Source organism: Camelus bactrianus, chromosome 27, assembly GCF_048773025.1.
Source record: "Camelus bactrianus isolate YW-2024 breed Bactrian camel chromosome 27, ASM4877302v1, whole genome shotgun sequence".
Taxonomy (NCBI): domain Eukaryota; kingdom Metazoa; phylum Chordata; class Mammalia; order Artiodactyla; family Camelidae; genus Camelus; species Camelus bactrianus.
The window spans coordinates 30,702,094-30,715,367 of record NC_133565.1 but is presented as its reverse complement, the minus strand read 5'-3'; the positions used below and the strand labels follow the sequence as shown (position 1 = coordinate 30,715,367).

Sequence of the window (13,274 nt, the reverse complement as noted above, 5' to 3'; positions counted from 1 at the left end):
ATACAGAGGTAAAAAAAAAAAAAAGACAGCTCAATCCAGATAAGGAAGCCTCCCTGATCTTGACAAGCATCTAAAATGATGACCCTGGGCAAATCACTTCCTCTCTCTCAGCTCTGTCTCTTCACGGTTGAGAGTGCTTAACAGCAAAGAGGTTCTGATGGGTTGGGGTAAGCACAACTGTCCATCCAATTTAAGGGTTTTCGGTCAGAGAAGATTTCAAATCTACTCTGACCTACATTTATCTGACCCTCTGGGGACTTTGTGATGATTAATTTTTCACCATTGACATACCACATTTCTTTTCTTAGAGCAGAGCATTTTCTGGACAGTGGGGAGGACAGATACAGATGCGAGGGATGTCTTTGACAAGATCTGAGGACTTTCCTGACACAAATGGGCAGTTACAGTAAAGGAGGGCTGATCCCTGGAGCATACTTGCTGAGGATGGATGCCTCCGAAATGAGTGGGTTGATGGTGTGAAGTCTGCATTCGCAGGCCGGCTGCTCTGTATTTTCTCAGATAACATCCCCTATTTACTTGGAAATGTTGGCTGTCATGGTGATGAGAAGGGGCTGAAGTAAAAGGGGACTGAGAAGGATGTTACAATACACATGAGGCCTTAATGTCCATAAAATATTTTAACATCACTTTTTCCTTTGAGCAAGATGGCACCTTGTCTAGTTTCATAGTGCTGGTAGTCGTCAAGACAAGGCTTCCTAGAAATCTGCAAGCTAGACAGGCTCCTGTCCTTCTTTCCATTACCTCAGTGCAGCAATTAAGAATGATTTAGGTTACAAGGATGCAAGCCACTGAATAACTGGCTTAACCAAACAGGGGCTTTTTCACATTTTTTTTTAAACATATAGCAATATATTCAATAAGAGTTAGGGGCTATATGAGCTCAATAACTCTGAGCTGGCATCTCCTTTCCTCATGGTTATAAGATGGCTGCACCAGCTCCAGGCATCACAATCTCACACCATATTCAGAGGCAGTAAGCAGAAATTAGATTCCCAGGCTTTCCTTTCTTATCAGGAAGAAAAAGTCTTTCCCAGAAGCCCCTTAGAAGCCCCCCCCCCCCCCGCCTTTATGTTTCATTGGGCAGAACTGGGTAACATGCTCAACTCTCATTACAATGCAGGCTGGGAAAATAAGCACTGACTTTCCCAGCCTCTACTGTAAGAGATGGGCAAGGGAGAGGGGAATCTGGGACAGCTGTTGGGTGAAGCAATCAGTAAGTTGGCTTCTTCCAAGTCTTCCTGCTCCTGAGGAAGGTTTTCTAAACTGTTCACCCTTTTTTTTTTTAAACGGGGCTTGCAATCTCTGTCCCCCTGCCTCTGAGATATGTGATATGTATTATACTACCTACCTGAGGGGCTACTCTTGCTGTTTGGATGGAGTTTGAATTGAGTACTGCTGTTTGCTCCCTTATGTCTGCCTTTCCTTGAGGACATCCATTCAGACAGGCTTGGATCTTGTAGAAAATATTGGCTCTCCATCAGTCAGATAATCAGCACGTGTTTACAGAGGAACCACCACTTGCCAAGCCTCACGTGGGTGCAGAGCTGTTTAAGCAGCCATTCCCAGCCTTGGGGACCACACAGGCTGGATGGCGGAAAATGTCAGAAACCTAGGAGATGCAGAATGACAACACAGGACCACAGTGGAAGCTCTGTGTGCACAGAGCAGGCTGTAATTGTGAGCCTAGTGTGGGGGCAGGGACAGAGAGAGAAGATGCCCTAAAGGAGGTGGGTGCTGGCCTTGAAAGCATAGAAGATCTGAGAGGCCAGAGGGGTGGGATCAGGGTCCGGACCCATGTGGCTGGAGGGCAAGGACGCCGTGGGAATCTATAAAGCTCTGAGTACTTTACAAACCTTAACTCCTCTAAACTCCACACCAGCCAGGCCAAGTGGGTTTCATTGTCCTCATTTTACATAGCAAGGGGCCAAGGCCCACAGTGCTTAAGTAATTTACCCAGGGTTTGCCAGCCAGCACAAAGAATGGAGGAACCACAGTTCCTCACTACCCATCTTGTTTTCCCCTCTTCTGACAGGTTCTGCCCATCATCCAGGAGAGGTCACTTGACTACAATGAGTGGACCTGGCCAATCATTTGACCTTATTCCCCACAGTTGTGATTGGTCCAGGCATGGTCGTGTGACTGGAACCAGTTCCGGAAGGGAATCAAAATGGAATAAGAGATGGAGGGAGAGAGGAGTTTAAGGGGCACTGAGTCAGAGTCCAGGCCCTGGGGCCCAGCTCCTGCAGGGTTTCCTCCAGTCCTGAGACCTTCCCCAGCATTCCTCACAAAGTGAGAGATCAGCACATTCCTTTAAAAAGCAGTACCTTTATGAAGATATAATTCACATGGCATACAATTCATCCATTTAAAATGCATACTTCAGTGGTTTTCAGTGTATTTGCAGAGTTGTGCAATTATCACCACATCAATTTTAGAACATTTTCATCACCCCCCCACCCCGAAGAAACCCTGTACTCCCATTTTCCCCCAGCACCCCCTGCCTTAGGCAACCACCAGTCTACTCTCTGTCTCTGTGGATTTGTCTGCTTTGCACACTTCATATAAAGGGAATCATACAACATGTGGTCCTGGGACTGGCTTCTTACACTTAGCACAATATTTTCAAGGGTCAGCAGAGTACATTCCTCTGTGCTGGGGCTGGTTGGGGCTCTGTTTCTAGTACTTGCAAACTAAAGGTGTGCCCAGGAGTTGAAGCCAGGTCTGACAGACACGAGGACCTCATTATTTTTGTTTTACCTGGTGAGGTCATATCACGGGGGGCTTGAAAGCCAGGACGGAGAGTCTGACCTTTCTGTTGCAGATCATGGGGACTGCTGAGCAGGGGAGTAATGTGTTTAGAGCAGCATTTTAGTGAGATTATTCTGGTGACAGTGATATTTTGTGTAAGTGGTCATTCTACATGTGTTTGTGTATTATATATCATATGTAATGGGTGTACACACAAATAAGTTTAGGCTGAAGACTATAGCCGCCATCTCCGTACGGGGCTGTGTGGAACACGAATGCCCCATGAGTGCTTTTCCAAGAGGGAATGAGAAACACTGTGCCTTTTTCTCTGAAAAATGAAGGAGCAGGGTTTAAGAGAAATGGGCAGCAGCCTATGATCTAAGTGAACCACTGGCGCTGCTTAGCAGCCCCGGCCCTCCCCTTCCCTGGAGGCCCCGCTCCAGCCCCCTTCCTCCAAGAAGCCGTCAGGCAACTCCTCCAGCACTCACTGTCTGCCACATGAAACTGTGTTTTATACGGTGCTGGGCATGGACCTGGCTGTTTCTGGTGAGTGATCAAGCCCCGGAGAGGAGAAACAAGCAGAATGGAGGGGCTGGCACGCCGCCTGTGGCCACTGGTCCTGGTGGCACCAGGATATAGCCAGAGTTGAAGGAGCTGTTTTCACGAGGAGCTTGGAGAGGCTCTGGGCACAAGCAGAGGTGCCTCAGAGCCCTGGGGGCAAAGCAGAGCCCGGTGTCAGGATCTCTTTTGACTCTGACTCAGAATCCAGCCCTGTTCTCGTGTGTCAGGGCCCGGTGGCTTTGGGACTGCGGGAAGCAGGACTGTTGGCAGAGCCGTTGGCTCTTGTGGAGCGAGTCACAGCAGAGATGGTCCCTAGAGCCCGAGCAGGCAGGCAGGATGTGAGCTGAGTTCCATTCGGCCTGAGACCCCTCCCCTCCGAGTTCCAGATGTGCGTAGTGGAGTCTTTGAGAGGGGCTGAAATCTCCCGTGAGCAGAGTGGGGCTCTGGGCCGTGGACGTATGAGGAGTAAGGTAAAGGTGTCCTCATTCCCACTCAGGCGGCGGCGCCTAGGCCTTAGGCACCTGCCCCATCATGGGGTGAGCTCTTTGAGGGTCACTGTCTTCTGGCTTCATCCACGCCCAAACATTGTTGGTCAGCCAACTCTGGCCTGGCTTTGCCAAGAACCCACGTGCCTAGGATGGCAAGGAGAGGTGCCCAAGAAGCCAGGCAGGCCACGTAAATAAATGCAGGGGCGATGGTGGGGCCCACGCGGAGGCAGAGGGTGTAAGTTCCACTTAAAAGGGGGGAAGCTGCCAAGCCAATTGTTGCCCTGTGGGAATGCAGTGAGAAATGCCAGATTTTCCCAATTTTTCTCTGAAGTGGAAATCCAGATTTTCATGTGAAATCTCTTGATTTTCAAATGTGAAAGTTGGCAACTGTTTATTATTGCCCTTTTGCATATTCGGATCTATTCTCAGCTCAGCTGTGCCCTGGGAGGGTGACTCTTGTGGACAGTGCCCTCCCTCCCCACCTCCCCACTCTCTTGCCCTCTGGATTCCAGGTGGGTTTGGTGAGTGGGCAGAATAGGTAAATCAGAGATTGAAAGGTGGGAGGTCAGGATATTTAACCCACTTGTTCCAAGCTGAAGAGACTCTTCCCCACCCTCTGAAGCCCCATCATCCCACATACACTGGGGACATGGTTTTGGCAGTGACCCTGTTCCTCTGTGTAGTGCCACAGCTCCTGCATGGTGGTCTCTTTCCCAGGCTAGTCTAGTGACCCATTGTGCCTAGGTCTTCAGCCCCAGGGGAGAACTGCATCCCCTGTTGCTGGTCTCTGAATGCCTCCTCCCATCTATGCAAATACCTGTGTAAATAAACCTCCTCACACTGAGCTCTTCTCATTAACCTTTTTGAATGTGACCTCCCTTTCCTGCTGGGAACCACCGATATACCAACTAATTCAATTAAAAAAGCAACACTGTGAGGTCCAAACTCCCCTGGATCTGCAGTCTGGATCTGGCTGGAGAGGGGCCAGCTCGCAGCCCCTGCCTTATGCTCCAAGCCCTGCACCGGGGCAGCAGGCGGGAGCCCAAAGCACTGCACAGCACAGCGCACCGTACACCATGACCCCGCGTTGAAACTGAAGAGGCAGTCCAAAGAAGAAGAAAGCCTTGAGATGTGTACAACCAGTTTAATGACTGAAGAAACCATACAGATGCCAAACTAGGGAGCACTAGGGACACAGAAGCACAAAGGCCTTGGGGGGAAACACTACATTACCGTGGGGAAAATGGGATCTCCTAATGTTGATAGTGGGGGAAGGGGAGGCCCGCTGGCAGCTCAGAACTATGACATTTTTCAGGGGAACATGCATCCCACCCCCAAAGCAGGAGTAAGCTGGCCGCCTTCACTCCCGAACATAAATTCTCGTGCAGACCACGTCATCGGCGCCGAAAGTCTGCAGAGAAGGAAAACCAATCAGTGCAGATGCCTGTGCAAAAATGTTTAAAGCGTATCACTAATAAGGCCGCTTACTGCCCTGTTAAAAACTCTTTGTAACAGACATTCAATTTCCTGTGCCATGTGCTCATGCACAGCGTTAAGGGTTGCTGGCGGTTTTTTTTTTTCTCCCTTAAGCTCTGTATTGGCAGAGAGGCAACTGGGCTATAGGATTATGTTATATGCAGTTTTCCTTTGCTTCTGGAACCTGGGAATGGTGACAAAAGAAATGCAAGTTTCCTGGCTTCGGTTTTTCAAATTAAACTGAAAGGGGAACGATTTTATATTGGACGTTTCTGAAGTAGAGAGCAAGGCGCTGGGGCAGCTGGAGTCCTGGGGTCCAGTGCTGACCAGCCAGGTGGGGTAGCTTTGGAGAGGGCGTAAAAGTGCCTTCCAGGAAGCATCTGTCCAGCCGGAGAGATGGCCTGAGAAGTTTTATAAGTAATACTCAAGTCAACTGCAAGCTAGAAAATCAGTCTCGGCTGCAAAAGCACAGCGTCAGCATCCAGACCTAGCTCTGCAACTCACAGCTGGGTAAGCCGAGGAAGGGCTCTGGGCTCCCGGACAGCTTGGGGATGGTGGGGGGTGGGGCGTGCAACTGAACAAGACGATCCCACAGCTTCTTTCCAGCTACAATTCTGTGGCTGTTCGTTTGTTTGCTGTGGGGAAGACAGTTTTATTCTGGCCTCTGAAATGATATCACCATAAATAAACTGTCTCTAAATTCTTCCAAAAACTGGCACTTACTCACAGGCCTGCTCTCCTAGGTCCCTCACAGGCAGTTGGATCAGAGAAAGCAGTATGTATGTTAAAAAACCAAAAACAAAAAGAAAAAAAATTACTCAGTCAAAAAACCTGATGTGGGTATGTTTGTTTGCAGGTGTACATTATTCTGTGGGAGGGTTCCCATCTTTCAGACTGTCAAAGAGGCCTGAGGCTCCAGAGGTTAAAAGCCCTGAGTGAAGAGCTTGACTATACCTGGATCTTCCCGTGGGTCCCTCAATTGGTCTTGAGATGCCCTCAGAGAACATGTGCTGGGACACAATTCCAACATGCGTGTTTCAGGGAAATACTAGTCATTAATGATTATTAAGGAAGCAAATGCTCATCCCCAGCTGCTTTTCTGAGTAGGGGACTCCTGATCACACAGGCACAGCTGTCCCTGCTCTGGATACCTTTGTCCTACTGACCTTTCCCATTAGTGAGGACTGCAGATGATTCTGGGTGCTGGGGGAAGGTGAGGCAGGGGTTCCCATGGAAATTCACCTCTCAGTCTGGACCTCTTAGAACCATGTAGTTTCCCAAAACTCTTCCAGCTCTACACCCATGGAGTGGTAAATGGAATGCCAAAGTTTGGGGACTGGACCCCTTTACCTGTACTGGAACCACTGACACCTTACCCAGGCAAACAAGTGGCTTCACAAAACAAGAAAAATCACTACATTTTGAACCACATTTGAAATGTCCTTCTCAGCCTGCAAACTCTGCCGAGGAGTTCCTGAAAGAAACTCCCCATAGAATGTTTCAGAGTGGTTTAAGGGAGTATACTCAGTTTTCAAAATGAAGGCAACTTACATCCAGTTGGGGGGGTTGCAATTTACTGCTGGTGCTGGGAGAGCTTATTTCAACTTAACTAAAATACATTGCTTCTTGTTATATGGAGACAGCATCTCCATTTGGATTTATTAATGATAATAACCCTGGAACAGAAACCCACATTTTAGATCCCAAATGCCAAGAATTAATGCTCCCTTCGAGGCTCGTCTGCATGTCTGCTGAGCCGGGGAAGGATGCACAGATAGAGCTGCGGTGGGGGAGCTGGAAGTGCTGGAGTTCTCCCAGCAGAACTGGGCTGATGCGCTGGCTGCTCAGATACTACGGAGATGAACAAACTCACACTTCCTCACAGAGCAAAGCGAGACTCCTTAACCCTCAGCTACACCTGAGCTCTAAAATCACCCCCCTCTTTGATACCCGTGGTACTACCGAACCGAATGTGCATTTTTCTCTTCAATTTCCGTATCTCACCCTCAAATTGCTCCCCCCAAACCCATCAAGTATTCCTGCCCTCCAAACAACATTAACCAGGTTGCAAATGAAGCCAGCTCTTTCTGTAGGAAAGAAGAAAGTATGTGAAATCTTCGCAGGGAAGGTCAGGAGGAGAGAAAGAAAGCGAGATCAAGCAGCCTCCGTTAAAGTAATAGAGACAGCTCAATTTAGGGTCTTCTTGCAGAATAAACGTATAATTTCAGGGCTGAGCAGGACCTCAGGGATCAAACTCTAACTCAACCCCTCATTTTACAGCTGTGGGAGGGAAGGGCCATGCCTAGGTCACACAGTCCTGCCCGAGATTTCCTCGCCATCTCCTTTCCCGACATTTCAGGGTGACATTCTCTAAGATGGGGCAGGCAGGCAGTCTCAGAGGGGAGATGTTAACAACATGCCTTAGAAGGAAGATATTAACAAGATGGAGAACAAAGGATATAATTTCCTGGTTATCCGCAACAGCTTTTCCCTTTTCTGAGGGGGAGGGGGTTGTTGCCAGGAAAACTTGGTCTGTTCTGAAACACAAAGGGAGACTGACAGGGAGCTGTCCTTTTCTCCCAGTCTCCTTTGGTTCCCATACCAAAATAAAGGTGGAGGAGGTGTGTGATTAAACTAGAGATTTCTAACTTGACCTCACCAGGTATATTTTGTGTGGCCAGGGATGTTTAAAATGTTTCAATCTAGAGCCTACCCTCTCCAGCTCTAAAGGCCCCACCCTCCACACTGGGTTAACACTCAAACATTTCCCAAATCAGCTTTTTTTTTTTTTGTATGGCTCCTGAAGACCACTGGAGTTTATAAGTCTAGGGGTAAAAATATTCTTTAAGGCTCCCAGTGCTGGCATACTAAAATTTCTGAAATCCTTCCCAGGTACTAAAATGGGGAATGAGGAGGAGGAAAAAAAAAAAATCCTTTCTGCAGAGTGAACCCTGGGACCTCACAGAGCCCAAGCATTCTGCAGCCCGCTGGAGGGGAGACTGGCTCACACAAGTCAGCAAGTCACGGTGGGGGATGCATGGGTGTGGACAGCGGCCGGCACTGCAGCCTGCCTCCGTCTCTCGCCCCTGCTCTGCCCTCTGAGCACTCATCTCTCCTGCCAACCACCCAAAAATGATTTCCTCTGACCTAAACTGTCATCTCGAGCTTTCTGCTCACATTTTAACCCAAGGCAAAGAGTGTCTCTTCCCTGAATGGGCGGGTGAGGACGACGTTGGTGTGGCCCGCGGCGGGCACCATCTGGGGAACCGCGGGCTTGTTTCAGGGTCAAGGGGCCTCACCAGGATGAGCTCGTCGTTGGCTAGCTCGCGGGTCCAGTAGGTTTTGGGGCCGTCGCCCTCGAGAAGAGTTTGTGTGCAGTGGATCTTGTTCTCATTCTCCCAAGTGGCTAAACTCTGCGGGCAGGAAAACCATTAGTGACATTAATTACAGTCTTGGCAGCGGGAGCAGAGACAACAATGAGCACAGGAGAATAATTGCTGTGCAGAGAAGCAACACATGGTCCCTGTCAGCGGGGCACAGAACCTTCTCTGCTGCACCTTATCAAGCCCAAATTCAGAGGGCTGACCACGGATTTCACAGGGTATAAATGTACCTTGTATTACACATGTACACACACACACACACTCACCAAAGCCGCAAAGCAAAAGGCGGGCTTTACATCTCCAGGAATAAAATTGAGAGCATGCAATGATTCATTTCCGTCAAAATGGACTACCCCTTCAGGCAATTCGGCTATTCAAGGCAAGAAGCTGCACATCAGAATTACAAATTTTTAGAACGGTTAAGACGCCATATTTGTAACCACATCTGCAGTCAGCAGATCAGGAGCTCTGCTGCTTGCACGGATTTGGGGCTAAAGCCTTCCTTTCTGTTTGCACTTAGCAGATGCAGCACACAGCCTGCTCTAATAAACCTCTGTCTCTGGCTCTGAGGATAAAAAATACTGCCACTTCCCAGGTTACATCTCCCTCAAAAAATTTTTTTTAAAAATCTGAAGGGTCTTCACGCGGTTGGAGGTGAGAGGCAAAGGGAGGGATTCCCTGCAGTTTTCCCCAGTGTCTGCACAAAGCCCTGTGCAGCTGGCCTAGGAGGCTGTACTCAATGTGCACATACTCGCTTTTTAACTAACACATGGGACACATTCATTAGGCACGGCGGGAATAAAGCCCCACTCTCCGGGCTGTGTGTGAACCTTGGATTTTTGATCAGAATTACTGTCTCTGGCAGTAGTCACTGTTGGATGTCCCCAAATTGAGTCCTGCCTATTGCCAGGCCTTCTGCCTTAGACTCCCAGACCGTCACTCTACTATGCTGTCCTGCTCTTACGGTTTTACAAACAGTGCGGTGCTGGGGGCTCTGATCCCACCAGCTCCAAGTCCAGACGTCATTTTCAGGCTATGCCAACTATGGGGGCTAAATCTCACTGTACCGGACAGTGAGCTCCGGGGGGCTGTGTCTCTGTGTCCTCCCAAACCCCGTGCCCAGAGAGTCCCACTCTAGATCAGACAGACAAGCACCACTCAGGAAAGGTGAAAAACAATTTCTCACTCTCTGCAATGTTATTAGTTTTTCTTTTTTTAAACACTGGGGAGAGGGAGGGAGACATTTTGTCACCTTTTAAATAAGTGGTAGCGGTAGCGATCATTTTTTCCATCTGTCCTCAAACTACAGAATGAAGTAGCCAACCCTCTATTCTATTCCAGAGATCAACCAAATGCAATTTTTGCCCACCTAATAAAGGAATTTACAACCCCTTGTTTCAGTCCACTCATTCATCCCTAGGGCCGTTATACGGAGAAATGCCGAACTCTTGCATTTGAGGACTAAGAAAGTACTTAGTCCATCTTCCCAGCCAGAATTTGTCCTGCTTTTGGAAAGATCCCATCTTTCCTTTAAGGAACCAAACTGACGGCGGGCGGGAGAGGTGGCGAGGCCATTAAGACTGCTGAAACTAGATTCAGAGCACTCCCAGGGGGCCCAGAGACCCAGGGAGGGGGGCGGGGCGGGACACGAGAGCTGCCGCTCCACCTGCAACAGGAAACTTGGCGGCCGCGCGGCCCGGGAACCCCGCAGCCCCGGGAACCCCGCAGCCCCTGCAACCTCCTCCTCCCCGGCGGCCTGCGATCGCGCGGAGGATCGCTTCAAAACGCTGCAGAAGTCCCCGCAAGGAACGCTGCGCAACCCAGAGCTCGCGCTTTGAGTGTGGCTGTTAGCACCTCAGGAGGCAGCTTAGGGATGGGGTTGGGAGGGGATCGGGTAGAACTTTTTCCTGAGCCCAGGGCAACTCGGTTGCACAGATCCTGTCTGCAAACAGCCCGTGTACACGCCCTGCAAAGGAGAGCGCGCCACAGGCTGCAAAAGGAGACGTGGTTTCGTCTGGCTGCAGCGGTTCATGGGTAGGGAGCGGGACTCCGGGAACGCTACTCGGACTCTGGGGTCTCACCCTGCACTTGCGTCCGTCCACTGTCTCCTCCTCAAAGCCTTCTCCGACCTTGAAGTTGATCTCGGTGGTGCGCACCGTGGTGGATGTCTTTATGTAGAACTGATCCCCGTCCTGGCGGATCTCCACGTGCGGCTTGGAAGCAGCCGCCACGGCCACCTTCCTCAGCATGGCGTTCACACCTGTAGGGGTTAGAATGGGTGCGCTACCCGTCCGGGTACGGGGCCTCGCCACCAGACCGTTGTCCCGGGACTGGCCTGGCACTTCCCAAACCCTCTGACTATAGATAGGGGACTTAAAGCCGATCCATTCCTCCCACTGCCCAAGCCCTGATTTTCGAAATAAGAAACTGAGGCTCCGAGAGGGTAAGAGGTTTTCTCGGAGTGGCACAGGAAATTGATGTCAGGCCCTGGTCTCAAACTGAGTATCCAAATTTAAAGTCTCTGACCCACCCAGGACTTCAGTAATAATCTCTCTTCGCGATGATCTAGCACTAGATAAAAAGCCGAACCGTCGGGGAAAGCTCCAAGCATCCAGGAAACATTCGCTGGATGCGTGGATCCCGGGCTCTACTCACCGCTTCTAGATAGGGCGCACCTTGGAATTCTCCCCAATCTGTCGCACCGGCGACTCCCTCTTTGTCCCCAAAGCCCACCCCCGGCAGGCCCAGGGCATCTCTTGCCGCTACTCCCCGTCGGGGCGCGCGGTCCACGCCAGCTTACCCAGCGCCTTGAGCAGCTCATCGAAATTCTCGCTGCTGCGCATCTTCCAGGTGCCGGCGAAGTTGGGCATGGTGGCAGTGGTGGCGGCGGCGGGAATGCGGCGGCAGGCTCGGACAGCTGCGGCGCAGCAGGCACACACTCCAAGCTGCAAGGCGGAGACTGCCGCTCTGCGCCCAGCCTCGCGCGCCTTGAGTCACCGGGAGAGCGCCCCCAACCCCCACCCTGCTCCAAGCCCCGCCCCGCCAGCCCCGCCCCCGCCCCCTGCGGCCCCTACCCAGCAAGAGCCCGACTCCCAACTCAACTGTGCCCCACTCCGCCCCTCGGCCTTCCCATCAACAGTGGTGCAGGCCTGGCACCACCTCTCCTATAGTTCTGGGTGGGGGCGCCTCTGCCACCCCCAGGCCACCCAAATCTTTTTTTTAAAGTGGGCAGTGGGAGAGGGTTAGATGAAATACTGTTGGCCAAGAAGGGAAAATTGTTGAAGCTAGGTGGTGGGGGCTTGGGAAAATCATTATACCATTCTCTCCACTTCTGTATATGTTTGAGAATATCCATAATATAAAGTTAAAATAATTGGGTGGCGGGTCCACCAGGGGATGGAAGCCACTCTTTCTCCACTCCCAGTCGTGCCTTCTCGTTGTACCCAGTTGGCCGTCTCCCCTCCCAGTCGGGGATCCTATTCCACACCCCCGCCCCCACGAGTAGGACCAATGGGAGCGAGTGGCAGGAAAGACCCAAACCCCACCAACATGTGTCTGGGCATTGCTGCGTAGAACCCAGGATCGCGCGAGATTGAGGGTCCTCCATGTTGGTAGGGAGACAGGGAGCTCGGGCCGGTGCACCCTTGTGGGTCTCTCAAGCATACCACGGTAGGTCAGGAGGGGTGGACTGAATGATCTCCAGAACCTGGGTAGCAGCGACTTGTTTTGCAGAAAAGTGAGGCTTTGCAGACAGGCTGGGACGGCCAAGTGGAGGAAGTCTCCTCCCTTATTCCTTTGATCCTAAATATGCACCGAACCTAAATCCCCCTGTGTCTCCACTCCAGGGAGTACGGACACTTCACCACAGCAGACCCTAAAATTTCCTTCCAATCTCTCCACTATTCCACCAACCATATGCCTCGGCCAAACTGCATGATTCAGTATTGTAGAACCTGCCATGCATCTTTGCACCTCTAAGCTTTGGCCCCTGCTGTGCCCTCTCCCTGGAATACCCTTTTCCTCCTGGAGCTAATAAAATCTTGCCTATTTGTCAACGTCATCTCTTTTGTGAAGAGGTTCCTAATTGAATATGATTGTTTCTTTCTGGCCCGCAGGATCCATATTTGGTCCTGCTCTTCTTCAAGTTTTAATCCTTCTATAAATTGAACTCCTGGAGGGCAGTGATTCATTATCAACTTGTCCTCTCTTCCTCAGGCTTAGTCAGGTGGGTCTCAGTAAATAAGCATTGATTTGAGAAGGATGCCATCTTGAAATCCTTAATCATTTTTGGTCAAGGGGTCCTGCATTTTCATTTTGCAAATTATGTACCTGATCTGGAATGTGGGAGGCAGAGGATAGAGCTGCCACAGAATCAAACCCAATTTACAGAGGGTCTGGCATCTCTACAGTGAGGGGGGAAAACAGGGGTGCCATCCAGCTAATGCAGGTGTCTGCCCCTATCCAACACTCCTCCCCAACATGGCCTCTGCCATCTTCAGACCAGGCTGGGGAGGGGCTGGAACAGGACAGTGGAGGGCAGCAGAGTAGGAGTCAAGACCATAGGGAAAGCCATGAAGATGCCTGGCAGGTCTTGCTG

General features: G+C 50.6%; 2 protein-coding genes across 2 annotated transcripts in view; both read right to left on the bottom strand.

Annotated features, from left to right (window-relative positions):
* IREB2 (iron responsive element binding protein 2) overlaps positions 1-13,274 on the bottom strand; it is a 143,485-nt gene that overhangs the window by 90,355 nt on the left and 39,856 nt on the right. The window lies entirely within an intron of this gene.
* CRABP1 (cellular retinoic acid binding protein 1) lies at positions 4,943-11,661 on the bottom strand. Its single transcript, XM_010955196.2, has 4 exons — positions 11,478-11,661; positions 10,759-10,937; positions 8,594-8,707; positions 4,943-5,229 (listed from the first exon to the last, which is right to left on the bottom strand). Exons 1-4 carry the CDS (start codon positions 11,545-11,547, stop codon positions 5,179-5,181), a joined length of 414 nt encoding a protein of 137 aa, XP_010953498.1. The 5' UTR covers positions 11,548-11,661; the 3' UTR covers positions 4,943-5,178.